The sequence below is a fragment of the Mus musculus genome, chromosome X (genome assembly GCF_000001635.26).
Source record: "Mus musculus strain C57BL/6J chromosome X, GRCm38.p6 C57BL/6J".
NCBI lineage: Eukaryota > Metazoa > Chordata > Mammalia > Rodentia > Muridae > Mus > Mus musculus.
The window spans coordinates 73072324-73099862 of NC_000086.7; the positions used below are offsets into that span (position 1 = coordinate 73072324).

General features: G+C 44.7%; 2 protein-coding genes across 13 annotated transcripts; both read right to left on the reverse strand.

Moving 5' to 3' along the window:
* Positions 1–2019: 2019 nt before the first annotated feature.
* Xlr4a (X-linked lymphocyte-regulated 4A) lies at positions 2020–10204 on the reverse strand. 8 transcript variants are annotated; one of them, XM_017318541.2, is made up of 9 exons: positions 10060–10204; positions 9698–9744; positions 9151–9265; positions 8397–8465; positions 6653–6770; positions 5702–5801; positions 4410–4508; positions 2512–2607; positions 2020–2394 (listed from the first exon to the last, which is right to left on the reverse strand). In XM_017318541.2, exons 3-9 carry the CDS (start codon positions 9245–9247, stop codon positions 2326–2328), a joined length of 648 nt encoding a protein of 215 aa, XP_017174030.1. In that variant the 5' UTR covers positions 9248–9265; positions 9698–9744; positions 10060–10204; the 3' UTR covers positions 2020–2325. The 8 variants fall into 8 exon arrangements, with proteins under 8 accessions (XP_017174030.1, XP_017174031.1, XP_006528183.1 ...); XM_017318542.2 differs by having other exon boundaries at positions 10036–10204; XM_006528120.4 differs by having other exon boundaries at positions 9662–9744; positions 10036–10204.
* A 3765-nt stretch (positions 10205–13969) lies between these two features.
* On the reverse strand, positions 13970–24772 carry Xlr3a (X-linked lymphocyte-regulated 3A). 5 transcript variants are annotated; one of them, NM_001110784.1, is made up of 9 exons: positions 24658–24772; positions 22638–22759; positions 21860–21929; positions 20947–20981; positions 19451–19568; positions 18536–18635; positions 17077–17175; positions 14955–15050; positions 13970–14861 (listed from the first exon to the last, which is right to left on the reverse strand). In NM_001110784.1, exons 2-9 carry the CDS (start codon positions 22726–22728, stop codon positions 14805–14807), a joined length of 666 nt encoding a protein of 221 aa, NP_001104254.1. In that variant the 5' UTR covers positions 22729–22759; positions 24658–24772; the 3' UTR covers positions 13970–14804. The 5 variants fall into 5 exon arrangements, with proteins under 5 accessions (NP_001104254.1, XP_011245858.1, XP_011245859.1 ...); XM_011247556.1 differs by having other exon boundaries at positions 22623–22759; positions 24658–24762; XM_011247557.1 differs by lacking the exon at positions 24658–24772 and adding an exon at positions 24510–24611 and having other exon boundaries at positions 22623–22759.
* Positions 24773–27539: the final 2767 nt, after the last annotated feature.

Consider the following 27539-nt stretch of genomic DNA (forward strand, 5'->3'; position numbering starts at 1 on the left):
TCAACACGGTATAAGTAGGAAAAGAGTTTCCTGGTGTACCACAATCTCCAGTCCACAAGAAGCATAATTACACCAAAATGCCACCCAGGGCACATGTCATTTCTTCCAAGAAGATGGGTTCTGAGGCTAGGCTGTCTGTGCTAGCTTTAGGGCTTCAGGAAGGATCCCTCATGGTCTGAGCCACACAGATAGCTTAGAGGTCATTTATGCTATTATTTATATACAGTCCTGGTTGTGGCAGCATGGGTGAGCCTGTGCCTCCGCAGGTAGTATAACAGTCATTTAGACAATTAGGTATCTCCGGTCCTGGTTGTGGGAGCTGGGGGGGGGAGCACCTTGTTGTACAGATAGCAAAAGGGTCATTTAGAATACTAGGTATCTCCAGTCCTGGTTGTGGGAGCTAGGGGGGAGCCCCTGGTTGTACAGATAGCAAAAGGGTCCTTTAGAATACTAGGTATCTCCAGTCCTGGTTGTGGGAGATGTGGAGGCCCAACACATAACTCAGACGACCAGGCTTTTTATCACTTCCGGTTTCCAGCTTTTTGGACCCAAGGACAGGTTTTTACATCTTTTCCATTGAAACCATAGCCCTGCTTGCTTAATATTCCTGGTTTCCCTGGAGACCTGTGGGTGAAGTACCTTGGTGCTGCCAGCAGAGTGGGACACTGTGATAGGAGTGGTGGTGCGACAAGGGAGGCAGACACACATCTATGTACACATTTAGACTCTGCACAACGTAATAGTAAGGGTCACAGGGTATGTTCCTATGCATCATCAGGGTGGATAGTGAACAACCACAACAACATCAACTACAACAACAAATATCTGAGCTCAAACTCGTAAGAAACAAATATGCACCAGGGAGATATGGCTCAGCAGGTGAAAAGCTTGCTGAACAGCCCTGAGACTCTGAGTACAGATGCCCAGAAAACTTTTAAAACTCTCACCACAGGGGCTTTAGACACGGGTCAGTAGTTAAGAGCACTTGGTGCTCTTGCAGAAGACCTGAGTTCAAATCACTGTACCCAACAGGTGGCCCACAGGAACTCTACCTCTAAGGGTCTGACACCCTCTGTGGGCATCTGAATGCATGGGCACAGACAGACACAAGCAGATCCACATAAATAAAATAACCAAAATAAAACTTTAAAGAAAAATCTCAGCACAGCAGTGAGTGTGTGTAGCAGGAGTACTAGGAGGCAGAGACAGGTGGATCCCTAGAACCCAATGATCTAACACCCTAGCCCAGTTGATGAGCATCATGTTCAGAGAGAGAGAGAGGGAGGGGGAGGGGAGGGGGAGGGGGAGAGAGAGAGACTGTTTCATAAAATAAACCAGATATCAGAAGTATCTCTGCCCCCTACATGCAAAGGTACATGTGTGCAATCACACACACACACACAGCTGTGCCTATACACATGAAGGCATATACATAAGTACCACACACAAAAGGAATATTTATACACACACACACATACACACACAGCGAGAGATAAACAGAGAGACAAAGACAGAGACAGAGAGAAAGAGAAATAAAATAGAATTCAACACTGGAGAAACACTATGGACAGTATCCATATATGGTAAAGATAGGCAGAATATTTCAAGTAGGAGACATTCAAAGCTGGTAATAATACAACATTATATTATGATTATTAATTATTATTAAAGAAATAATAGTAAAGGCCCACAGGGTCACAGGTAGTTTGCACAAAGGGGGAAGTTCTTCTAGATAATGCAAACTTTAGACAGTAAAATGATCCCAGCAGGGAAGCCCTCATTCAGTCTGGAGGAATGCAATTCCACTTGGAGAAAATGGGGGAGGCTGAACACAGCCTGTTTTCAATGCTTCTACACAACGGGACACAATGAGACAAGTGGCCTGGACTACACTGGCCTCATGCAGGAACACAGGTGACAGCACACCTCCACATGGCATGGGGCCATGTCTGTCTGAGAAGGGGTGAAACGTCAGGGATGTCAGAAAGAGAATGCAATTAAATGACTCATGCCAACAAGTCTGAAACTATTTCATGTTTATTAAATCAAACGTTCCCAAGTAAGGATTTCCCAGGGTATCCATACAGGAAATCACAGGACGCGAGCTTTAACTGTACACGAGACCTCATATATAATATCCCTGATGATCCCATACTACATGTGCGATAAATTCCACAAACAAAACATTCTCAGTAAAGTTTTTCTGATGCCTCAGAGATGTGAACAAGGAATTGATAATCACTACAATAACAGTGTCATGTCACCATAGATTTAGAAAATATCATCAAGTCATTTCATGGTGGTTGAGCTTCTTTCTTCCAGGTGTTACGAGATTAGCAGGGATAGAAGTGATGATTGAACACCATCCTTTGCTTCCTGCTTGTTTACGTGAACCTTGGTGGTATTAAACATCTAATTAATATTTGTGTGTATATATACGACATATATTTTAGGAAAGAAATTTAATGCTCAAATTAATCCTAATACTCCATTTAAAAATATTCTACTTACAGTTTCTTCAGTAACTGTCTTTTCCAAGTAGTCCATTAGTTTTCTGGCTTCCTCAATAATAGCTTTTCGGCGACAACACTTAATGGCCTGTAGATTCTAAAACCAAAAGCCATGTTTAATTAGAAGCCATCCCTGGTCATCTTGGTTCACAGTTGTGAACAGTTACAGTTTAAAATCAGTATGTATTACAATAAATGGAATGGTCAGTAATTAATCTAAAGTAAAAATACACTGTATACTACATGAAAATCAGAGCATCCACCACAGAAGTATGGAACTGCATTGCTGAGTACAATATTGCTACAAATGGAGATACAGAAATTTGTGTGATCATGATGAGAAATGTTTATGACCATGACGGAAGGTTCAACAATGAATGGATTAGGACACACTACATCAAACCTGTTGCACTAAGCAGAGTACCTTGGTGAAATGTACCTGTAATTCCATCACTCCAAAATAGTGGCAGGAGGATCAGTGCAAGTTCAAGTAAAGCCACTGCATAGTGAGCTCCAGGCTAGCCAGGGCCACAGAGAGAGAGATACTTGCTATAAACAAACTCTTGTGACATGTGGTATAGAAAAATGATAAAACTATTTAATTATTTCTTTCATATTTCAATAACTTTAAGTGAACGCAGAACCAGAAACAGCCCAAAACTTTAGCATTAGAACTGATGACCAACTTGCTGAGCTATGCAAGTGAAATGAATCTTAATGCCTATGGCGCAGTAGAAAGACTAATATTTTGGTAGGAAAACAAAAGAAGAGACTGGAGAAGCATGACTGTATGGTGATGCTATACTGTGCAATCTGGATATAATAACAAAATCTTATAGGCAGAATAGGAAATGCGTACACATTGGAGTGGGTGTGGGGAGGAAGGGGAAAAGGAAGAAAATATGAAGAAGTTAAAGATGATGACAGAGGAGAAGGAAGAGAAAGGAAGAGGAGGGAGGAACAGAAAGTTGGAGGAAGACAGGGGCGGGGGAGATGTCTGAGCAGTCTGCAGTATTACCATACACAGAGAATGGAGAGTACTCAGGAAGTGCAGCCCTGACTGAGGATTAGACTAACAGCTACCTCAAACCTGCAGTGTGATTTTGAAAAGCTTCCCCCCACAAGGACTACAGCCTGATACCCACGACTCAGAAGCACTTCAAATTGGCTGCTCTGCATACATGTATCCCAGTGTACACCAACTATTACAGAACATGGAATAAATTCTTTCAACGCGGCTGTTTGGACCTATATCAATTAGCCTGGATGAAGGAAATTCAACAGGAACACAAGGCATTAAACAACAACCCAGAAAATGAATCTGAGCGTACAACAGCTAATTAATTCCAGAATAACTATATAAATGTACTTGGCCAAGTTCAATGAGGCTGAGAAGAATTGGATAGGATGCATTGAAAACAGTAGCTAATTCTCAATATACTGTTATCTTCACTTACAGTTTTGCTTCATCATGCTGATGGGCCTTGTCTTACCATTGTAATTGTCCACAGGAAAAAATATAATTACAGTTCAATAATGCAGAAAGCACAAGGAGTCAAGAAACAAAGGGCATATAGACTTCCTACATTGATTTGTCACTGTCCAAAAGAAATCTGATTATGGGAGAAAGCCATGCTATAAAAATCAGAACTTCCCCCAAAACAGTAAGTATAACTTTGGGCAATGTTACCAATGTACCAACTCCTGCTTTGAAAGGAACCCACAACCATGAATGTATCCTTAAAGGAGACGCTCATTTAGTAGTTAGGTTTACCTGACATGGTAACACTATCAAAGAAAGAAGAAGTTTAAAGGTATGAACACTATCAATGAACCCCAGTATGGAAGGAAAGAGAGCCAGTGTTTTTATTTGCCCTCACAAGAAGATGACCAACACACCTTCAAGTGTCGATCACATAACTCCTTAAATTCTTCTATTTTCTGCATATGAATACTTTGAAATTGTTGAAAAAGCTTTTGTTGCTCATCAAGTATATCCTACAAACATAAAGCAATACGGGACATTTCATGAAAATGGCAGCTTAGCAAAAATAATTCAATATTTCATCTAGACACGATATTTTGAAACAAGTATTTTTGACATTTTGACATTTGATTCGCTTCATATGAGGGGAATGCTAGGGCAGTGAGGCAGGAGTGGGTGGGTGGGTGAGCACTATCATAGAAGCAGGGGGGGGGGCATTTTGGCCTTTCCAGAAAGACTAGAGCACACAGTGCCACACTAACAGGGTTATATTCTTTAAGACTGACTTCAGATACTGCCCTGTACCAATATAAGGATACACATCTAAAACAAATCTTTGACAAAATTCTTTCAGATACATATGGACTTCTTCTCTTCTTCCACTTCCAAGAAACTAAGGCACAGATGTAAATTATTTTTTCTGAGTTAGCATAACTAGCAAGAAACTGGAAGGTGACTGCGATCCACTTGGTGGGATTCCAGAGTCCACGCTCCTGACCTGAGCTGGGCTGGACAGCATCTCCATACCCCTCAGTAGTTCCCCTTCTGCTTCCCCACCTTTGGAAGTCAGAATCCCCAGGGAGCAGCTCCATCCTCCACCAGGAAGAAAGTGCCCCCAGAGACAGCACTGAGTCCAGTTACCAGTCCCCCAAAGCCCATTCTCATCTCCAGGCTAAAGGTGACCCTGTCACCACCGCAGGTCCATCCATCACTGCATGGGAACCTTTCCCTCTTCTCCTCTGGGACAGGGCCGGTCTGAACTCCAACCACACTGGCAGCTAAGTCTCCACCTGCTTCTCCACAGCCCCATGAACTGCTCTCACTCCGCATCCCTGATCACTGTGTCAGAAGGCTATGTGGGGCCCTCCTACTCTTTGGCATCTCCACTGTGTCGATCCTGAAGGGTCCCCTCTCAGGATACAATCCCATACCTCCTCCTGCACTCTGCAGACAGTACCTGCTCATCCCCCCATGCCTGTACCATGCGGGCTCCTAACCCATCATTACCCTTGTCATCTTCCCACAGAAGGGAGATAAAAAACCAAGTCAGGGAGGATGGCCAGTCTCTCCCCTCCACATCAACCACCCTCCTTGTCTCCCAGAGCTCATGTGCTGCCCCTTCCCTCCAGACCTGCTGCAGGAAGCCTGTGTTGCTACCTCTGATGCTGAGGAAATGGACTCCTTTAAAGGTAAGCCTGATACTCACAGAGAGTTTTCCAGCCTGTTTCTTGATTTGGTCTACATCTATATTCCACATCATAACCAAAGTCAAAAACTGATGAGAATAGTCCTTATAAAGTTCCTGCCTGTAGAAGACAACGGTGAACACTGTGATATTCCTTCTCGACATGAAGAAAGCCCATCCAAACCAAGCATGACTGACGTGCCCTCACTAAAGCTTCAGAGGGAAGACTGGGAAAGGGCATCTAAAATATTCTGACAGGGAAATGGAAAATGAGGTGGATCATGTGGTTTTACACTAACAGTTTCTGTTTCCTGTTGGATTAGAAGGAAGTCACTTCAAATACCTTAGGTTTATAAATCTTAGGGAGAAGTGTAATTAATTAGTATCTGAGTAACATTCCACAAGTATTCATCTTCCTGAGAAGCACAGCTTCTCCTTTATTTTCTCCTGCTGAAGAATTGGTTCTGTGAGGATGCATACCCATGACCATCAGAGAATTCTGCAGAGGTTTACCCACTCTTCCTCACTTTAAGGCAGGGCATACTTTTGCATATTTGTAATTTACTAAAGGGTCAACTCTGTTCCATAAATGTATAGATTATTCTTCTACAAGATTCATCTCTTTTTTTCCATATGATTGAGTATCTGCTATATGGAATGTGTTTTGAGATACTCAATGTTAACCTGGACATCACATTCAAGGGTCAGACACAAATTCTTTATGGTGAATAAGTTCAAATATATTAAATTGACTAGACCAAAAAAAAAAAAAAAAAAGGTCATCCTTACTGACAGCTAAGCAATACAGTTTACTCTGGCTATAATGTGGCAGTATAAGCTAAAAGGAGTACCCAAGCCGTACGAAGTTTTGACCAGAGGCTCCAACAAACAGAAAATATCAGCTAGTCCTTAGCAACTGGTTTATTCCTAAGTACTAAGAAATGTATAAAATAGGAAAGCCCAGAGTCTTACCTTCGCTCATGCTGGACTTTCAAGAAGTGGTCAACATTCCACTCAATGTTTTGGACAGTTTTATTTACACTCACCCCATACTTTCTCTTCCTTTCATTTAGAGTTTTCTTACTGGGCCCTGTATTGAAAATCCTTATAAATATTTATTGTTCAGTTAATAAGGTAAATACTACTGCACTCCTGTTAGAAAAATCTTTGGTACCAACATATAGCCACCCTTTAAAAAACCAAGGGTATTCCACTCCTTCTTGTTAGTGGAAATTTATAGCAGCTACCACTGTAATTTGAAAACCTGATACTTGTACTTTAAATGTATAACACAGTTAGAGAGATTTTCCAAAATGTACAAAAATATTTTCAAAAGTATTGCTTGATTTCTCTACAAGAAATCATTTAAAGCCTCAATTTAATCAATGCACAAAGTATCCTCCAGTTCAAGGACACATTAAGCAGAACTGTTGGGCTGATTTATGAAAAATATGAGAGCATTCCATTTACATAGTCTTCAAATGTTCACAGATTACTGCAGGGTGAAAAGAAATGCTGTATTGAACGTAGTCATTGAGGTTTTTAGAAAAACATAACAGAAATCTAGACATTTGAACTGTTTAAGGAACAAAATGAACTGACTCATGGATAACTCTATTGCCAACCTGAGGACGGAAACCAGAACCTTGAGTATAGTAGGCAAGTGCTTTCCTACTTAGCTAAAACCCTGTATAAATCCTGGACAATTTCTAAATTGAGGTCTATCATATCAAAAACTCTAGATTAGTTCTGAGTTTGACCTTTACCACAGATCATCTGACATAGCAGGTCAGAGCCAGACTCATTCTGATTATACAGTGCTCACATATTAACATTTGACTTTAACTCTGCATGCACTGTGTGTGCTATTTATACAATGTAAGCAAACAGTAGTGAGCTGTTTCAGAGTCCTTGGTCCTCACTACCCCACCACACAACAAAGAAATGAGATAAGCACTTACAATGACTGACATTTAAAAAGTAAGAAACAAACAAACAAACAAACAGATTTTGTCACTTACTTTTGACAAAATCTGGAATATAGATAATTTCACCCAGTTTTCTAAGATTTCACAGTATATAAATAAACAAAACAAAACAAACAAACAAAACAAACCGCACCACTTTTGGCCATGATGATACATGACTTTAACCCAGCACTTACAGGGCAGAGGCAGATGGATCCCTGTGAATCAATAGGCCAGCCTGGTCTGATACTGAGTTAGCTAGGGCTACATGGTGAGACCCTGTCTCAAAAGCAAAGCAAAGCAAAGCAAAGCAAAGCAAAGCAAAACAAAGCAACTGCCACCATTTGTAAGTACAATACTCCTCACCTTGCATGCACAATCAAAATCTCTCAAGTGAATTAGTAAAGAGCACTGAAACAGGGCGTATATAAGAACAAGTTATGAAACTCACTCCTATTACCTACTGATGAATAATGCTTCCTGGTATCGAAGCACTTTAGTTTTAAACAACTTTCTAAAACTACTAATGGGTCCTAAAGATACACCAGGATATTTTTTTTGCCATCATTTTCTGTATTTTTAGCCTGAAAGCATTCCTACTGGCTTTGAATTCAATGTAGATAATATACCATGTTTCTTGTGGAAAGGAGTGTCCTCTGTCTCAGAATTTACACGGAATATGTGTTACAGGAGCATTAGTGTGCTTTTCTGAAGTACGTTACCAACAATGAAAATTCCCTTCACATCACCTGGCTTTGGTCCACCTGTTCCATGGGAAGAACTGCTTTCCCCACAAGTTTCAAGGGCCAGATTGTTTCCTGCATTGAATAGAAAAAAACAAATTACTTTCAAGTTATGTCTGCCATTTTGATCATCGTACATGAAGAAATTATGTGCACTAAGGGGTTTGTGCTAAATGTATATATACATCAAAGTTTTTAGAACACATATAAACTGAATCATGTTTGTGTATGTGAGAAACAATGGGACACTGGGGACAATTATGGAAAAGACCTCCAGTTTCTAGTCATTATAAACCATGCCCTTACTATGAGACATGTTGGCACAGGCCAGGAGAGGCTCTATGATCCTTGCAGCTCCACTAAGGGTAAGAACACCACTTGGGAACTATAAGTCCCACAAACACATTCTGAAAATAGTTTTCATGTATGAAATGTCATGTGATTCTCAAGAAATTACCTGTGCTCCACCTAAATGCATCAGACTATACTTTGGGGACAGGGCAGAAATGATCTTGCAAGCATCCTGACGTTTTGTGTTTTGTGACAAGGTCTCACATAGTCTAGGTTGGTCTTGAAATTGCCATGTAGGTGAAAATGACCCTGGGCTTCTGATCTTCTTGATTCCACCTCCTGAGGATTAGAGGCTTAGACTACCACATGTGGTCTTATACAGTGCTGGGAGCTTCTTGCATATTAGGGAACTGATCTCCACTCTTGGGGCCTACTCCCTCACCCCCACCCTCACCCTGTGGTATTTTACCTGGGTTATTTTCATGAAGCTGCTGTGAATCGTCAGATGGCAGAGCAGGAGTCACCTTTGGTTGCTTGGGAGGTCTGCCCTTGATTTTGGAAGCCATGACTATAGTCTCCCTGCACTAGACAGGAATCCTGAACATTGTATGTGCAAAGACATATTAAAGATACAAGAAGCTAATGAAAGCCACAGGAACAGGCATCAGGTTTCCACAGGGTTGGGCCTGAGTGTCCCTTTCTATTTGTCCTGGAGGAACGAACTGGAAGGGATGGAAAAAGAAAAACAAACAAACAACACCCCCCCCCCAAGTGCCTCCAGTCCCACCCCTTATGTTCCATCCTTCCCGTGCCAAGCTTAAAATTGGGGCTTACTCTACTCTCCCACCCCCAAACCCTAGTCGCCTCTGCTCCTCACTGCTCAGGTGACACAGGCCAGGGCCCCACCCCCTCTCTCCAGATATTTGTTGCTAGTACCTGGTCAGAAACAGGGTCACTGTATGAAAATGACCTGTTCTTACCTGTAGGCGGCACTTCCGTTTGAGAGCTGTACTCACCAAGTAGATTCCAGGTGCACCTCAGGGCACCCAGCGATCCATGAAAGCTAGTGACAGGCAAAGGGTTACGAATTGTAGGTACACACTTCACCTACCACCCTCCACACTGTCCTGCTCAGTCCTCCCGGGACCGTTGGCCCTCGGGTCCTTTCCCAACCACCCTTGGGGGCTCGTCCAGTCCTAGGTTGAAGTGAGAGTCCAGAACATCACTTCACAGGTTAGCCTGGTTCTCACCTCCTCCCTCAACAGCCTTGAATCAACTCTAGCCTCACTTGGATTACCCGGGGGCTCCTTTAGAACCTTTACAACGGCCTTGAATCAACCCTTAGCCTCCTCACTTTGATGAACACAGGGTCCTTTACCACAGCGTCCCTTTGTTCCTTCGTTCCTTCGTTCGGGTTAGTACTTCCCTTCCGCGTCACCTTCCTCTGACACTGCCTCACCACAATCTCCTCAGAACCCTTTACCTCCCAGGAAAAAGCCCCTTCTTGGTTAGGCCCTGCCTTCCGGCGCATATGCCTCTCTGATTGGCTGGGACAGTGCGCATGCCCTTGAGGCTGACTTGACTTCGCCTGCTTAACCCCAGCCCCCAGTTGAGGTATTAGGCGCTATTGCTGTAGTCTTACACGCCTATTGCCCACCAGATTTTCTGTAACAAGTCTTCACAGACTCTCAGTTTGGCACATGATCCAAGGACAAGGAACACAACAAGACTAGCCCACGGCCCACGCTTCCTTCTCTATTGATAAATGGGACAGTACCTGTCTCCTGCATCCTCCTTTAAACCACACTTCCTGCCAGAGGAATAGCTTTACCGCTTAGCCCTCCTGTCTTAAAAGTCCCTTTCCTGAGGTGGAGAGATGACCCAGTAGTTAAGAGCACTTGTAGATCTTATATAGGTTGCGAATTCAGTTCCCAGAACCCACATAGCAGCTCACAACCATCTGTAACTCCAGTTGCAGGAGATCCACGCCCCTTCTAGCCTCTTCAGGCTTCTGCATACATGTGGTGCACACACATTTGCTCAGGTTTATATAAAATAAATACTTTTTAAAACGTAAGAAAGACAAAACACTGGTTTGTGTGTTTATAAAAAGGTAAAGGGGGGGATGTTCTATTGAGGCGTGGCAAGGTATCGGGGGAAAGTGGTGCTTCAGTGGGTCCATGCTGAGGCATCCCTTACCCCTGGAGGGACCAGCCACACGATGGTATAGTATAGAATACAGTTTATTCAGGGCATGGGAAAGGGAGAGGGAGAGGGAGAGGGAGAGGGAGAGGGAGAGGGAGAGGGAGAGGGAGAGGGAGAGGGAGAGAGAGACAGAGAGAGAGAGAGAGAGAGAGAGAGAGAGAGAGAGAGAGAGAGAGTATGTGTGTTTGTGTGTGTGTGTGTGTGTGTGTGTGTGTGTGTGTGAGAGAGAGAGAGAGAGAGAGAGAGAGAGAGAAGGAGGAGGAAGAGGAGGAGGAGGAGGAGGAGGAGGTGGTGGTAGTGGTGGTGAGGGAAGTGGAGGCCAGTCATGAGCACATGGAGAAAGAGCAGGTAAGGAAATGGGGACGAGGGAGCAGAAAGGGAAGAGCAAGAGAAAGAGTAGCAAGAGCAAGAGAGCAAAAAGAGGCAAGCAGTCCCTTTTATAATGGGTCAGGCCTACCTGGCTCCTGCCAGGTAACTGTGGAGTAGAGCACACCTGGATGTTGCCAGGTAACTGGGGGCTGAGCTTGCACAGAATGCTAACACTGGTTACTTGTGGGAAGGTTCGAACAGACTTGCCTGAGTCAGTATATCAGATTGCATCCTTTCTGTAACCTCTAATAATATTGAGTTGATATCTTCTGTTATGATTGTTACCCACTTGTTCTTCCTTTATAGTAAAAGGTCAATGTGGATGAATTGACTCGTCTTCAATTTAAGAAGCTATGTGCCCACCCAATGGCTAATTTTCAAAATATATAAAGAATGAAAAAAGTAGATATCAAGAAAACAGACAACTCAATGGTACAGATCTAATCAGAGAATTCTCACTAGAGGAAACTCAAATGGCTGAGAAATGCTTAAATGTTCAATATCCTTAACCATCAGGGAAGTACAAGTCAAAACAACCCCGAAATTCCATTTTATATTCATCAGAATGGCTAAGACCAGAAACACAAGTGACCGCTCATGCTGGTGAGACTGTGGAGACCAGTCAGATTGTTGCCAGCACATTCAAATGGTATAAGTAGGAAAAGTGTTTCCTGGTGTACTACAATCTCCAGTGCACAAGGAAGCATAATTACTCCAAAATGCCACCCAGGGCACATGTCATTTCTTCCAAGGAGATGGGTTCTGAGGCTAGGCTGTCTGTGCTAGCTTTAGGGCTTCAGGAAGGATCCCTCATGGTCTGAGCCACACAGATAGCTTAGAGGTCATTTATGCTATTATTTATATACAGTCCTGGTTGTGGCAGCATGGGTGAGCCTGCGCCTCTGCAGGTAGTATAACAGTCATTTAGACAATTAGGTATCTCCAGTCCTGGTTGTGGGAGCTGGGGTAGGGGGGAGCCCCTGGTTGTACAGATAGCAAAAGGGTCATTTAGAATACTAGGTATCTCCAGTCCTGGTTGTGGGAGCTAGGGGGGAGCCCCTGGTTGTACAGATAGCAAAAGGGTCATTTAGAATACTAGCTATCTCCAGTCATGGTTGTGGGAGAGGTGGAGGCCCAACACATAACTCAGACGACCAGGCTTTTTTATCACTTCCGGTTTCCAGCTTTTCGGACCCAAGGATAGGTTTTTACATCTTTTCCATTGAATCCATAAACCTGCTTGCTTAATATTCCTGGTTTCCCTGGAGACCTGTGGGTGAAGTACCTTGGTGCTGCCAGCAGAGTAGGACACTGTGATAGGAGTGGTGGTGCGCCCAGGGAGGAAGACACACATCTATGTACACATTTAGATGCTGCACAATGTATTAGTAAGGGTCACAGGGTATGTTCCTATGCATCATCAGGGTGGATAGTGAACAACCACAACAACATCAACTACAACAACAAATATCTGAGCTCAAACTCATAAGAAACAAATATGCACCAGGGAGATATGGCTCAGCAGGTGAAAAGCTTGCTGAACAGCCATGAGACTCTGAGTACAGATGCCCAGAAACCTTTTAAAACCCTCAGCACAGGGGCTTTAGACACGGGTCAGTAGTTAAGAGCACTTGGTGCTCTTCCAGAAGATCTGAGTTCAAATCGCTGTCCCCATCAGGTGGCCCATAGGAATTCTACCTCTAAGGGTCTGACACCCTCTGTGGGCATCTGAATGCATGGGCACAGACAGACACAAGCAGATCCACATAAATAAAATAACCAAAATAAAACTTTAAAGAAAAATCTCAGCACAGCAGTGATTGTGTGTACCAGCAGCACTAGGAGGTAGAGACAGGAGGATCCCTAGAACCCAATGATCTAATACCGTACGCAAAATGATGAGCACCATGTTGGAGAGGGAGAGGGAGAGGGAGAGGGAGAGGGAGAGGGAGAGGGAGAGGGAGAGGGAGAGGGAGAGGGAGAGGGAGAGGGAGAGGGAGAGGGAGAGGGAGAGGGAGAGGGAGAGGGAGAGGGACTGTTTCATAAAATAAACCAGGTATCAGAAGTATCTCTGGCCCCTACATGCAAAGGTACATGTGTGCAATCACACACACAGCTCTGCCTATACACATGAAGGCATATACATAAGTACCACACACAAAAAGCAATATTTATATATACAGAGAGAGACAGATACAGACACAGAGAGACAGAGAGAGACAGAGAAATAAAATAGAATTCAACACTGGAGAAACACTATGGACAGTATCCATATATGGTAAAGATAGGCAGAATATTTCAAGTAGGAGACATTCAAAGCTGGTAATAATACAACATTATATTATGATTATTAATGATTATTAAAGAAATAATACTAAAGGTCCAAAGGGCCACAGGTAGTTTGCAGAAAGGGGGAAGTTCTTCTAGATAATGCAAATTTTAGACAGTAAAATGATTCCAACAGGGAAGCCCTCATTCAATCTGGAGGAATGCAATTCCACTTGGAGAAAATGGGGGAGGCTGAACACAGCCTGTTTTCAATGCTTCTACACAACGGGACACAATGAGACAAGTGGCCTGGACTACACTGGCCCCATGCAGGAACACAGGTGACAGCACACCTCCACATGGCATGGGGCTATGTCTGTCTGAGAAGGGGTGAAACGTCAGGGATGTCAGAAAGAGAATGCAATTAAATGACTCATGCCAACAAGTCTGAAACTATTTCATGTTTATTAAATCAAACGTTCCCAAGTAAGGATTACCCAGGGTATCCATACAGGAAATCACAGGACGCGAGCTTTAACTGTACACGAGACCTCATATATAATATCCCTGATGATCCCATACTACATGGCCGATAAATTCCACAAACAAAACATTCTAAGTTACTCCTATCCATACAAGTGAGGGATTAATAAATGATGGCGAATTAAGCTGTATTCATGTTCAGAATCACCTCTTAGTGTGACAGATTCATTTAATTGAAAGACCTTGTAAATGTTGTCTGCAAATGGCATTTCCACTGATTCAAGCCACGTTACTCACATCTTTCTTACTCGGGAGGTTTGATGAATTCTACTACTTTAACTATTAAGAGCACACTGCCTTTGGAGGCTGAAGGTCAGTTTCATAGGCTCCATCACTGAACACATTTCAGAGCAGAATGTCAAAGAAAGCCTGTATCTTCTCTAATTATTTATCTGGACACGACAACAATAGCCCACTTGTGTGCCTTCCAATTTGGGGAGATGATGTTCAGGTATGATAATCTACTGTATCAACACCAATGTGTGCTAACCAGTAATTGCGATGCTACCAAGGAAAGCCTGCCATCTCTACCCGAGGGCTGGAGTTCCCTACAGACATATTTGCACTGCTGTCACACAAATCCCAGGGTTTATTTGGATTTTAACAGAACGGGGCATCTTCAGGAACAGGAGGAAGACAGGAGAAGATCCAGGCACCGAAGCTGCAATCATCAGCACTAGCAGCTTCACCCAGATGATTATACTGCTCCCCTCATATCGGCTTTTGTGCTCCAAAGTTTTATGAGAATAACACATCCAGGAGAGACTGTGGAGGAGCAGCAGTGTTTTGCTGGTTCTGTTAAGTAATGAAAATATTAAATGGACGTAAAATAAATAGCACTCAAGGTTGGCCTTATCCCCATTTTCTATGGAAAGGCTAGGTACTTACATGCAGCATCAGAAGTTTGATTTCCAAGGTGGCTATGAGACGTCTCAGCTCTTCAGCGATGGAATTTCCCCGAGAATCCCTCAGTACCTCCAGTTTCTGAAGCAAAAAACATGTGAGGAAATCAGCCCTGGTCATCTTGTCTTTCAAATGGGAACATCAACATTCTAAAGAAAGCAAGTGTGGTAAAAAAAAAAAAAAAACATGGTTTAATTACTCCAAAAATTACTCCAGAAGCAGCGAGCACGCACCCTGTACAAGAAGAAGATCAAAACATCCACCAAAGTGACACCGACTTTGCCACTTCTCAACCCACTGCTGAATGGTCAAATTGTGAGGGATCAGCTATAGGGGTGGCCCAGGGGAAGGGTGCTTGCCTACCATGTCTGAGAGTCTGGGATAACTCTCCATGCACAGCACAAATGAAAGCCCATGAAGCCAAATGCAAACAGAGCATGAAGCATGAGCCCATTCATTGCCACTCGCCCACTTCTTAGCAAGATGGAATAGCTTGTCCCGTACTATGACCACTGTGCACCAGGAATTTAAAACTCAAGGTTTCCACCTCCACATTCCCTTTAGCACTGAGTGAAACAGCACACACTACAACTACAGTCTTGCTAAATACTGTGGAGGCATTATAAAACTTGGCAGGACCTCTTCCATAATCTTGTTCAGTGACCACAGAAACTGGAACAACACAGAGATCTTAACATTGGAATGGCTGAGCAAGTTTCTAGGCTACTGAGTACTTAAAGAATGATATTTCAGCAGGAACACACACTGGCCCCTAATCCCCGCCCCGTGTGTGTGTGTGTGTGTGTGTGTGTGTGTGTGTGTGTGTGTGTGTGTGTGTGTGTGTGTGTGCTGGGGTAGGGTTTTTTTGTAGGAGACAGGCATTATGAAAGCAAGGATGAATTCTGTCAACTTGGTTGTTTTGGGTCATCTGAATTACTCTGGATGAACAAAATTTTAACTGCAACTTGAACAAGCCAATTCACATTGAGTCTGAAACAAAAGTAGAGCGTCCAGTATTTAATTGTCTTGTAGAGAGCTACAAACCTGAAGACAGCATAGGACAATCAACATGCCTAGCAAGAACTTAGAGAGACTATTATGGAGGACAACTCTCAATTCACAATCTCTCTGTCTTCCACTTACTTTCTTACTGAGCGCTATACCTGGGAGCTGTCTTATGGTTCTAATTGGCCATATGAAGCCATGTTTCAGTCCTACAATGATAGGAAATGTAAATGGACTGAGCAAGGGAAGTAAGTACAAATATTCTTGTCACTAGTCTGCTTAAAGATGGAACGAGAGGGTCTGGGACGACAGCTGCAGTGTGTAAAAGTAATTCTTGGGGGGTAAGAATGCAGCAGTAGTGGAGGAGCTTGCTCCATAAGCATAAAAGGCCAACGTAAGCCCTTCAGCATAAATACTAAAAGTCAGGCATGGTGACACATCGACCTGTGGCAGCAAAGGAACTGCTGAGCAGCCAGCCAGCATAGCCATAGTTCCAGGTCCAGGGAGTCATACTGTTTCAAAAGGGTATCATGGGAGTCCCGCACAGTGGTGCACACCTGTAATCCCAGCACTCAGGAAGCAGAGGCAGGCAGGTAGATCTCTGTGAGTTTGAGTCCAGAGTGGTCGACATAGTGAGTTCAGGACAGCCAGAGCTACACAGTGAGACCCTGTGTCAAAATTAAAACCAAACAAACAAAAAGCTAGAGGTAAGAAAAAAAAAGATATGATGAAGTGTGTCTGTAAGAGTTGTCTTCCGACATCTACACACCCATGCACAGACAAGTACGCATGTGTGCATGTGTGCACATACATACCCAATGAAAAAATGTACTGTGAGTCAAGATGGGATGAGCTGAAGAGCATTAGTGCCCTGTACAATATGAACAGCTCCAGATGAAATGACCAAGGCAGCAAGTCCTGCTTTGAATGATTCTCCTAACCATGAGTGAATGCTAAAATTAAACTGACTTTGTACTTAGGATTACATGGAGCATGAGGAAATGGTGGGAGGTGTTTGCAGGTAACTTTCATAAGCTGTTATCCAAAGCACAGAAAGAATACCAGGATATTCAGTGTCCCCTGTAGAGGTTGTTCAACATACCTCCAAGTATTTTTCACACAGTGATTTAAATTCCTCCATTCTGTTCTTCTGGAGAGTGAGAGTTTCATGAATAAACTTCTGTTGCTCCATAAACATATTCTACAAACAAAGGCAGTGTAAGATGTAAGAACAAGTGAGGGGGGGGACAGGAAACTCATAAAAGGCAATTTTTTATTTTATTTATGCAAAAGAGATGGAGTGAAAAACATTTACAATTGTTTTCAATTAAAACAGTGACCACATTTACAGGAGTAACCTAATAGTAGAAAAATAACCTTCATTATGTGAAGCTCACTCATTGAATGGGAAGGGTTCCTATTTAACACTACTCAAAACACTGCTAGTAGTTCCTGTAGTCTTGATAACCTACCTACTAGAGGCCTTCAAATCTGCTGGACTCTCTGTATTTTTAGAACCTACCTTGAGTTATCCCCATCATTTGTCACTCCTCCACATAGGGACCCACTCCACTTTGGCCTTTCCAGTAAGAGTAGAGCACACAGTGCCACACTAACAGGGTTATATTCTTTAAGACTGACTTCAGATACTGCCCTGTACCAATATAAGGATACACATCTAAAACAAATCTTTGACAAAATTCTTTCAGATACATATGGACTTCTTCTCTCCTTCCACTTCCAAGAAACTAAGGCACAGATGTAAATTATTTTTTCTGAGTTAGCATAACTAGCAAGAAACTGGACGGTGACTGCGATCCACTTGGTGGGATTCCAGAGTCCACGCTCCTGACCTGAGCTGGGCTGGACAGCATCTCCATACCCCTCAGTAGTTCCCCTTCTGCTTCCCTACCTTTGGAAGTCAGAATTCCCAGGGAGCAGCTCCATCCTCCACCAGGAAGAAAGAGCCCCCAGAGACAGCACTGAGTCCAGTTACCAGTCCCCCAAAGCCCATTCTCATCTCCAGGCAAAAGGTGACCCTGTCACCATCCCAGGTCCATCCATCACTGCATGGGAACCTTTCCCTCTTCTCCTCTGGGACAGGGCCGGTCTGAACTCCAACCACACTGGCAGCTAAGTCTCCACCTGCTTCTCCACAGCCCCATGAACTGCTCTCACTCCGCATCCCTGATCACTGTGTCAGAAGGCTATGTGGGGCCCTCCTACTCTTTGGCATCTGCACTGTGTCGATCCTGAAGGGTCCCCCCTCAGGATACAATCCCATACCTCCTCCTGCACTCTGCAGACAGAACCTGCTCATCCCCCCAGGCCTGTACCATGCGGTCTCCTAACCCATCATTACCCTTGTCATCTTCCCACAGAAGGGAGATAAAAAACCAAGTCAGGAAGGATGGCGAGTCTCTCCCCTCCACATCAACCACCCTCCTTGTCTCCCAGAGCTCATGTGCTGTCCCTTCCCTGCAGACCTGCTGCAGGAAGCCTGTGTTGCTACATCTGATGCTGACAAAATGGACTCCTTTAAAGGTAAGCCTGATACTCACAGAGAGTGTTTCGGCCTGTTTCTTGAGTTTGTATGCATCCGAAGTTAACTTCCTACTCAAATTTGTAAACTGAAGAGAATAGTCCTGACAAAGTTTCTGCCTGTAAAAGACAACAGTGAACACTGTGATATTCCTTCTCGACATGAAGAAAGCCCATTCAAACACAGCACGACTGACCTTCCTTCACTAAATGCAAGGCTGAGAAAGGAGATCTAAAATATTCTGACAGGGAAATGGAAAATGAGGTGGATTAGTTCCTACCAGGCTAATAGCATGTGTTCCTCCTTGGCCGAGACAGGAGTCACTTCACAGCTCTTAGTGCTAGAAAACTCAGGATTGTCTTAGTAGCATTCCACAAGTATTAGTCTCTCTGATGAGCACAACCCCTGCTTTATTTTCCCATTATAAAGATAGGTCCAATGAGGATGCACACCCTCGACCATCAGAGAATTCTGTGGACACCTACCCACTCTTCATCACTGTACCTGTGAGGATTTCAGCATACCTGCATGGTGAACCGGGCTCCTCCGGAAACCTGTACCTTATTGGAGGCTAGAGATTTTCATCTCATTTCACACTGAAGAGATGAAGGACTCCAGGATGGATGATTCGAGGATTTCAAGCTCAATTCACCAGCACTTTCACACAATGCCCACACCTTACTTACTGTTACACTGATTCAACTGCCCTGTGTCAAAACATCTTAGTTCATCCTTAGGAAATGCAGATGACTGACTTCAGTACAACGGGAGGGTATAAGACAAAAGAAAGTCTGTCCTACAGAAAAACCAAGGCAAGTTCACTTGCCAACAAAGCTTCTAGCCAGTGGGGCCACTGGCTATTCCCCCTTCATTGTGCTCACAAACCAACTGTCAACAGCTCTGAGATCAAAGTGACAAGAAGCAACACCCCTACCTCTGTTCACACTGGGTTTTCAGAACATCCTTAATTTTGACCTCCATGGCACTGAAAGATGAGGTCATGATCCTTGAGAATTTTTCTCTGTTTTCCTGAAGAACTTTGTTAGGTGGCTCTGTAAGGGGACATAATCTTGTAGGCATTACTGTGAAGGTCCCTCAAGGGTACTGGAAAGACACTTGCTATCAATAGGTGGAGATGATCTGACGATGCAATGGTTATTTGCCTCCTTTCTTTCCGTTAAGAATTTCAGTGGCTCTGACCTGACCATGAAATTGGACAGTTGGACTTCAGTGTCTAGATATTACATACAAAACATAACAGAGGGGCCTTAACAAGACTTACAAAAAGGGTATCAAGTCACTGTGTGATTTCTTTACTAGATGTCATTTATAAAGTATGAATGTAATCAATGTACTAAGAATGTTCCAGTCCTAGAACATGCTAGGAGGAACTGTTGGGCTGCTTGATGCAAAGTACAAATGTCCACTTACAACAATCTCCAATGGCTCAGAGATCACTGGACAGTGAGATGAAAAATATAGTAACCATTGTAGCACTTGAGGCTATTTGACAAATTTGATAAGGTAGACATCCTGAATTTTTCTGGGGGGGGGGTTTGAGACAGGGTTTCTCTGTGTAGCCCTGGATGTCCTGGAACTCACTCTGTAGACCGGGCTGGCCTTGAACTCAGAAATCCACCTGTCTCTCCCTCCTGAATGCTATGATTAAAGGCTTGGGCCACCACGCCCGGCTACATCCTGAATAATTGAAAGGGAAAACTTGACTCATGGAAAACTCTGTGGTATTGGGGATGGAACCCAGAGGCCTGAACAATATGAGGCAATGGCCTCCACATGACTACAGCCCTATCCTGAGGTTCAGGATAGTTTCTAGATGTAACTCAACATCAGAAAAGCCTGCAGACCTCCCAGCTGTTTCTCAGGTTGATAAGTTTTGTTTAACAGTTCATGTGACTAACCTCTGACAGCAATTTAATGCAGGACTCAACTGATCATACTAGAGCCACAGGCTAACAGCACTGACTTCAGCTTTCCACTTCATGTGCTATCTCTTTGCATTGTAAATTGTGGGCAGCTATTTAACCAGGATTGGCCCTCTTCAAGCATTGCCGCCCCCAACCAAATATAGAAGAACAGGACTAGAATACAAATGAGAGAAGTAAAATGTGGTATCAAAAACAGATGCATCACTTGTGTGAATCAAAAACTGGGAGACGGATACTTTCATCCAATTTGTAAATATCTCACAGAGAGTAGGCATGGATCGTCCCACTGCAGGTGCCAGGATCTTCACATGGACAATTAAGGTGAAGTAGAGACTTGGTGAGTAATAAACACTATTTCCACATTGTGTGTTTGAGAACAAGGCAGTAAGCCCACTTCTCTTCTCTGCCAAGTGACAACTCCCTTGCCTTGCAGTTCTTTGGCTCAAACAATTTTCTCAAATTCGAATTGTCTCCCAGAACATACCTTCGAATTCTTGGACCAAGTCCTGTTTTTCCTTCCTGCAAAGAAATCACATAAACTCTTTAATTCAATGTATACCAAAGGCCAACTTTGTTGCATGAGCAGGGAAGTAGAGTGTGCCCCACACAGCCTCTATAAAGTTCACAGTTCAAGAGCAAACACTGATTCTTCTCGATTTCTCTGTATGCAACAGAAATGCATGTGTATAAGTGTGCAGCCATCAGAGGTAGTAATGTATATGTGTGTATGTGTGTATGTGTGGAGGGGTTCCTCCTCTACCAATTTCCAGCTTATTCCTGTCAGACAAGTTCTGTGACAGAACTTGTATTTTGCTGGTAGCATGAGATTTTCATTTTGTAACACACTGAACATCTGATGTACTGCAGGACAAATGTGTTGGAGCCTTTAAACTCAATGCATCCAGGACATTCCTGTGATTCACACACCTTACCCACCACTGCATTTGTTTGTTTGTTTGTTTGTTTGTTTATCTCTCAGTTTATTTTTGGTAGGTTGGCATGCAGAAAGAAGCTCTCTGCCACACCTCAGCCCTCAGTTCTGGGCTTCAAAGGTGTTAAGTGGCCACGTGTGGCCTTTTCTGTTGGGGCTGAATATGACCTCAGATTCTCATGTTTATACATAGAGCACCCTTTCACTGAGCCACCTTTCCAGCCTGACTTTTCTAAACATTGTTTATGAGTGGGCAAAAGGAAAGAAAGAAAGAAAGAGAGAGAGAGAGAGAGAGAGAGAGAGAGAGAGAGAGAGAGAGAGAGAGAGAAAGAGGGAGGGAGGGATGGAGGGAGGGAGAGAGAAGGAAGGAAGAAAAGAAAGAGAAATAGAGAGAAAAAGAGAAAGAGAGAAAGAGAAATAGAGAGAAAGAGAGAGAGAGAAAGAAACAAACAAAAAAGGTGATCACCTGGCCTGTTGCCTCTCTGTTCCTGAGGAAATAATGTCCTCCCTACCAGCATCAAGGACTTCTCTGTTAGCTGTATTTAAAGACAAAGATGAAAAATGTTTTGAGACAAAGTGAGCTTCTCCCATCATCTCCCATTGAAAACTGACTCACTGTGGGGTTTCTAGAGCCAATAGCCACCTACAGTAACTTTCACTTTTAAAAGAAGTCATGCACACACACTCCCATTCTTACGCATGCATGCATGCAAGCACACACAAGCACGTGCAGGCAGAGAGTGAGTGACAGTGGGCACAAAAAGCATGGGGAGAGACAGAGAGAGAGAGAGAGAATATTAATATCACACAGAAGTACAGACACACACAAAATTCATTAGGCTTGAGTGATTCTTGGACCAGATGTTGGAGGCATATGCACTGTCCTTCCACATGTGACCCATGTGTTCCCAGAGAGGCACACTGCATATTGCCTGCAGAGAACTGTCTTATGAGCCTTGCAGGATTCTTGTGTGGTGGGAATTTCAGGTGGGGAAAGCTAAAGCCACAAACAAGCTTGAGTAGCAGTTAATTGCATCTGAACCTCCCCCCACTAGTCCAAGAAGGAAATGTCCACACACCACCACATCCACTCAGTGTGCCACCTGCCAAGGGATTTTAGGATGTCTGCTGGGGGTGGACACAGCCTTCTGGCAGCCCCTCTGGTTTGTTTGTTTGTGGGTTTTTTCATGATGTTGTTTTGGTTTTGTTGTTGTCTTCTGTTTTTTTCCCTGCTGCGACTGCACCTGGGTTCTGGCTGTCATCTGAGGAGAGATTTGGATCCATCCTTGAGTGCCTGCCAGCAGTGTCAGTGGCCTTCCTTTCCCTGCTTGACATAGCTAGAATCTTCTTGTGTTAGATAGGAGTCCTGGAAGTAGAGATACCGGGAAGAATTGGAAGAAGGAAATAGGAACAGGGAACAGGACACCATGGGTGTGGCTGAGTATCCTGGCACTTGTGCTGGAGCAAAATGAGGACAAGAGCATGCCACCAATGTCCTGACCTGCCCCATTTCTCTATCTGGACTTGGAGCTCCCAGACACACTACCTCTCTAGATCAGTACCCTCTGCTGCTCTCCTACCCCTATACCCTCACCCCGTATAATACAAGGACCTAATGCTGATGTCTGGTGGTAATTCCAACTCACTAAGGTCCTACTCATCAGTCAGGGAGGCCATGTCTCACAGCCCACTTGCTGTCCCATTTAGCCCTCCCAATCCATGCAGCCCCATGACTGCTCCCTTGCCTTGCCCTCTGTGGCCTTGCCAGGCCTCCTTTGGAAAGTGAAGGTCCTAGGATGGTCCCACTGGTTTGGTTTGGACCTGCCTCTTTGTGATCCCACTGCCCTACCACACGAGCTAAGGCTCCTTTCTGAACCCCGTATCAACTGGAGAGCCCCTAAACAGAGTTCCCCAATAGCCAATCATCCACCCAGGGTACTCGTCTACCCCTGGAGCCTCCTCCTTTTCAGAGGGTGGTTGGTCATACCCATATAGGAACCACCTCCCAGTGCACATCTCTCTGACTGGCTGGGAAGGTGTGTATACCCAGGGTTAAGTGGTTTCAGCTAGTATAGTACTTGTGGGATTTGGATGGAGATGCTGCCCTTTGGTGAAGGGGACCAGTCCTGGCCCATCCCCTTCAACATTCAACACAGATTTTAGGAGTACCTCCTATGGCCCACCAATATTCTAGATCTTGACCAAATCTTGACACTTTGAGAAAAACATACAAAAACACAGGCATTTGTGTTGAGGGAGGCAAGGCCCATGGCTGCAAAGAAGCAGGACCCAGATGTGGCCACTGAGGACCCCTGGAGGACATGGGAGAGACACTACTTCCTTTTCTCTATGTCACTGTCCCAGCCAACTCTCTTCAAACCTGCAACCCTCCTGGAACCCTTTTCATCAACTGGTCTCACTGGTCTATTTTACTACCAGGTGCAAAGTCTTCCAAACATCTCATCACAGCTAAACCTGGTCCCTTCTGCCTCAAGACCCTGCTTTGCTCCCCAAAAGGCCCGATACACCAGGCTGACTGAGCTTTCTCACCATCAGAGGCTCAAGACTGACTCTGCTAATTCCCTGTCACTCACCCTGGTGACCACACTTCAATACATTCCTCTGAGAGGCTCCTTCCCCCGCCCCTCAGATAGAGGCCCCATATTCTGGAGTAGGTCTCTGATTAGCAGAAACACTACTGTGCAGGCATGCCTGAGGCTGCCTACAGGTACTCCCAAAGGTGTGGGGCCTGCCAATCAGGTACCCATTCCCAGCTTGGTCCCTGTCGTTGCCCATGTGTTTGTGCAAAGTGCCCAGGGTTTCCCCCTTCCACTTCAGACTAACTATCCTGCTCAGATACTGCTTATGGAAGTGTCACAGGAGGATCCAGGTGTGCAGTCAGGAACCAACCAACCAACCAAAAAAACAACCAAAACAAACAAACAAAACAAAACAAACGAACAAAAAAAAAAAAACAAAAAACCACCACCACCACAAAAACCAAACAAAACCAAAGAACAACGAAAAACAACCCCAAACTGGGAGTTTTTCTCATTCCTGGCTTCTCATTCTCAGCTCTGGCGCCTCTTTCAGTAAAAGAAAGCTCCCGAAGTCACCTCACAGGCTTCCCGGGACCCTCATGTTCTGTGATCCCACTGTCCCACTACAACGACGATGAGAACAACAAGGGTGCCTCCTAACCACCCCCGGAGTCCCACCGTGGGACGTCCACACCCCCCCCCCCCGGCAAAACTCGTCACCCACCTAGTCCCCTCCTCTCCACAAGGCAGCCTCCTTCCACACAGAGGTTCATCCCACTTGGTCGGGTCTCGGCTGATATAATGTTCTCTGATTGGCTGGTGTACCAGCTTGCACATGCGTACTGGGTACCAGCACTCTGCGCATAAATCAAGGGGCCCAGCATGCCTCATCCACTCACCTGCTTTCCCGTGGCTTCATTTCATTGGGCCACAGCTGCAACCCATCTCCTTTTTGCCCAGCACCTTATGTAAGTATCTCTGATTGGCTGCAACAGAAAGAAGCCTAAACGTGTGTCAGAGAGAGGTCCATTGGGTCCTGTGAAGCAAAAGAATACACATGCCCAAAGGTGAGATGCTCCTGCAAGCTTGTGCAAACAGAGCTGAGCCAATGCTCCAGGGATAGGAAAACCTACCAGTCCCAAGTGTACGCTAGGGTGCATGCCTGAAGGGTCCTGTGTCCTTTTCTCTCCGATTGGTGCTCCCATTGCGGGATGCCCTGGGCTGTATCTCAGAGGCCTCGGGTGTTCAGTCTGGCCCTAAACAGTACAAAACGGGCAGATGTTGGATACTATGAGCCCATACCTTGACCGCAGTGTCCGGCTCAGACATCCCAGGCTCTCTATCTCTGCAACTTCTGCACTGACTCTCCAGGGGTTACTAGTCCAGTCAGAGGCTAAAGCCAGACTCAGGCACATTACATCACAGGCCCTCTTAGGCAAGTCTCCTAGTGATCCACACCATCCTCCCCCAAAGACTGTGGTCCCAGCATTACTCTTCTTAACTCAGCTTAGCTGAGGATGCCCTTTCACCCAGTACTTCACCTCGGCAAACCAAACCCACCACACCACTGAGCCACTGACTGCATCCTTCCCTTGAGAGAGCAGTCACAGCTACTTAGTCCCAGCCTTTCCAAAGAGGTGCATCCTTTCCGAGGATGTGGCTGACCCCTACAAGTTGGGGCGATGAGAACAAGACAGTATTGGGAGACTTCTGGTTTTCTACAGCCAGGACATTCTAACATCTACACAACAGGGGATACAGTATTCAAATGTCCGAGTCAATGGGACACATCTCATACAAACCAGCACACAGGTGAAGCTGTAGAGGAAATTCCACAAAGGTCCCTAAACCTCTGCCTCAACCCTGACGGCCCACCCCCACATTGGCAGAAAACTGCTATCTATTTCTCCTTAAAACAAAAACCAGTTAACACAGTAACCAGTAAATACCACCTATGCTGACTGAATGAGCTTAAAACCTGCACTCATGCTGCCCTCTAGTCCATTGCAGGATACTGTGACAGCCTTGAGGATGCAGGAATGCTCTTCATAGGACCTGCATTCTCTTTACTTTTCTATCATGGGAAATATCTTATCACTGGGGGAGGGGGGGGACAAAAAGAAAAAACAAAAACCTCATATTGGAAAAATATGGGCCCTCTATAAACCCCCTATAATAAAACTCACCAGAAGCCAAGTGGGCCTTCATCCCCATCTGATTCCTCACCCCAGTCCCCAGTGGCACAACAGCATTCTCTGCACCACTCCAATACAAGGCTAGACAAACCTCCATGCCAGGACATGGCTCCTCATGCCTCTTTTATACAACTCCCTGCCCCCAGCAGTCCTATACTCTCCAGGACACCTGAAAAAAAATTCACAAGAAATGCCTTTTAACCTCTTGTCTACTTCTCTCCCAGTCAAAAGTGGAGAAAAAGCCAATTAATCTTATGGATAAATCTGCCAACCCCCCTAATTCATGACTCTGCCAAGGAGTCAGGAATTCCACGCATTTCCAACTAATGTCCACCCCACCGGGGCTGAATAGCCCCAAAATCAGATTGCCATTTTAAAAGTTATTCTCCCCCCCCCCCGCCCTTACCCACACACCCTGACAGCTCAGCCAGCAGGTTGTTGCAGAGGAACACACTTCCCACCTCCACAGGCTACAGGCTTGAGACAGAGTCTCCCTGCTCTCTGGCTCACAAGACTCTGCTCAGGGCCCTGGTGGCACACTTCCACCACCCTACATGTGTCACCCATCCTCTCTTGGTCTACTTTCCAGGGTGTGGGGGTGAAGTGGTATGTGGCCCCCTCCTCCTCCAGAGGCTGCTAAGTCCCCTTCTGCCAAACAGGCAATGCCAGAACACTGCCAAAAGGCAAGGACAGGGAGGAGAAAGGTCCTCTCAAGAAAGCTCAAGTGCACACACAGTCCTGGGACCAACAGGGATGTGCCCTGAGTCTCCCCCCCAAAAAAAAAGTGACTTGGCCTGGGGCAGGGGCACCAAATTTGACAGCTGAAGTGAGTGGCTGGAAACCACAGGGTGGGCCAATCCCCCAGGCCAGGCATGGGTGGCAGTTGGTCATCAAGTTAAAGCTCCAGGGCAGAGCTGGCCAGAGTGTGCCTACTTGCTGCTTAGCAGCTTTTCAGCTAAGGGCCACACAACTGCAAAACCTGAATTACAAGAATAATGGGCAGAGTTTTGCTGATGAAGATACAGCTCGAGATGACATAGCTTAGAACAATGCAGCTGGCCAAAAACTTAGTTTTCTTGTTCCTTTGTATGGATGTGTTTAAATGGTTTTTTGGTTTGTCCCTAATAGCAGAAACAAGCAACTGTCAATGGTCTCCTTATGACACATATTGACTAACTGGTTGCGGCCCACAATCAGATTAACCATTGGAAAGCCAAGTAATTTATGTCAAACCTCACTAGGGGATTCACACTCAAAAACACCAAGAAAGTTATCACCTGAGCCTAAAAGAGAGTTGTCTTTGGAGAAATAGACATTACAGAGGACACAGATGGGTCACGTGGATCCAGAAATCAATTGTATTTTGATTTTCTTCCCTGCAAAAAATTATGGTTATGCTCTCTGTCTTTAC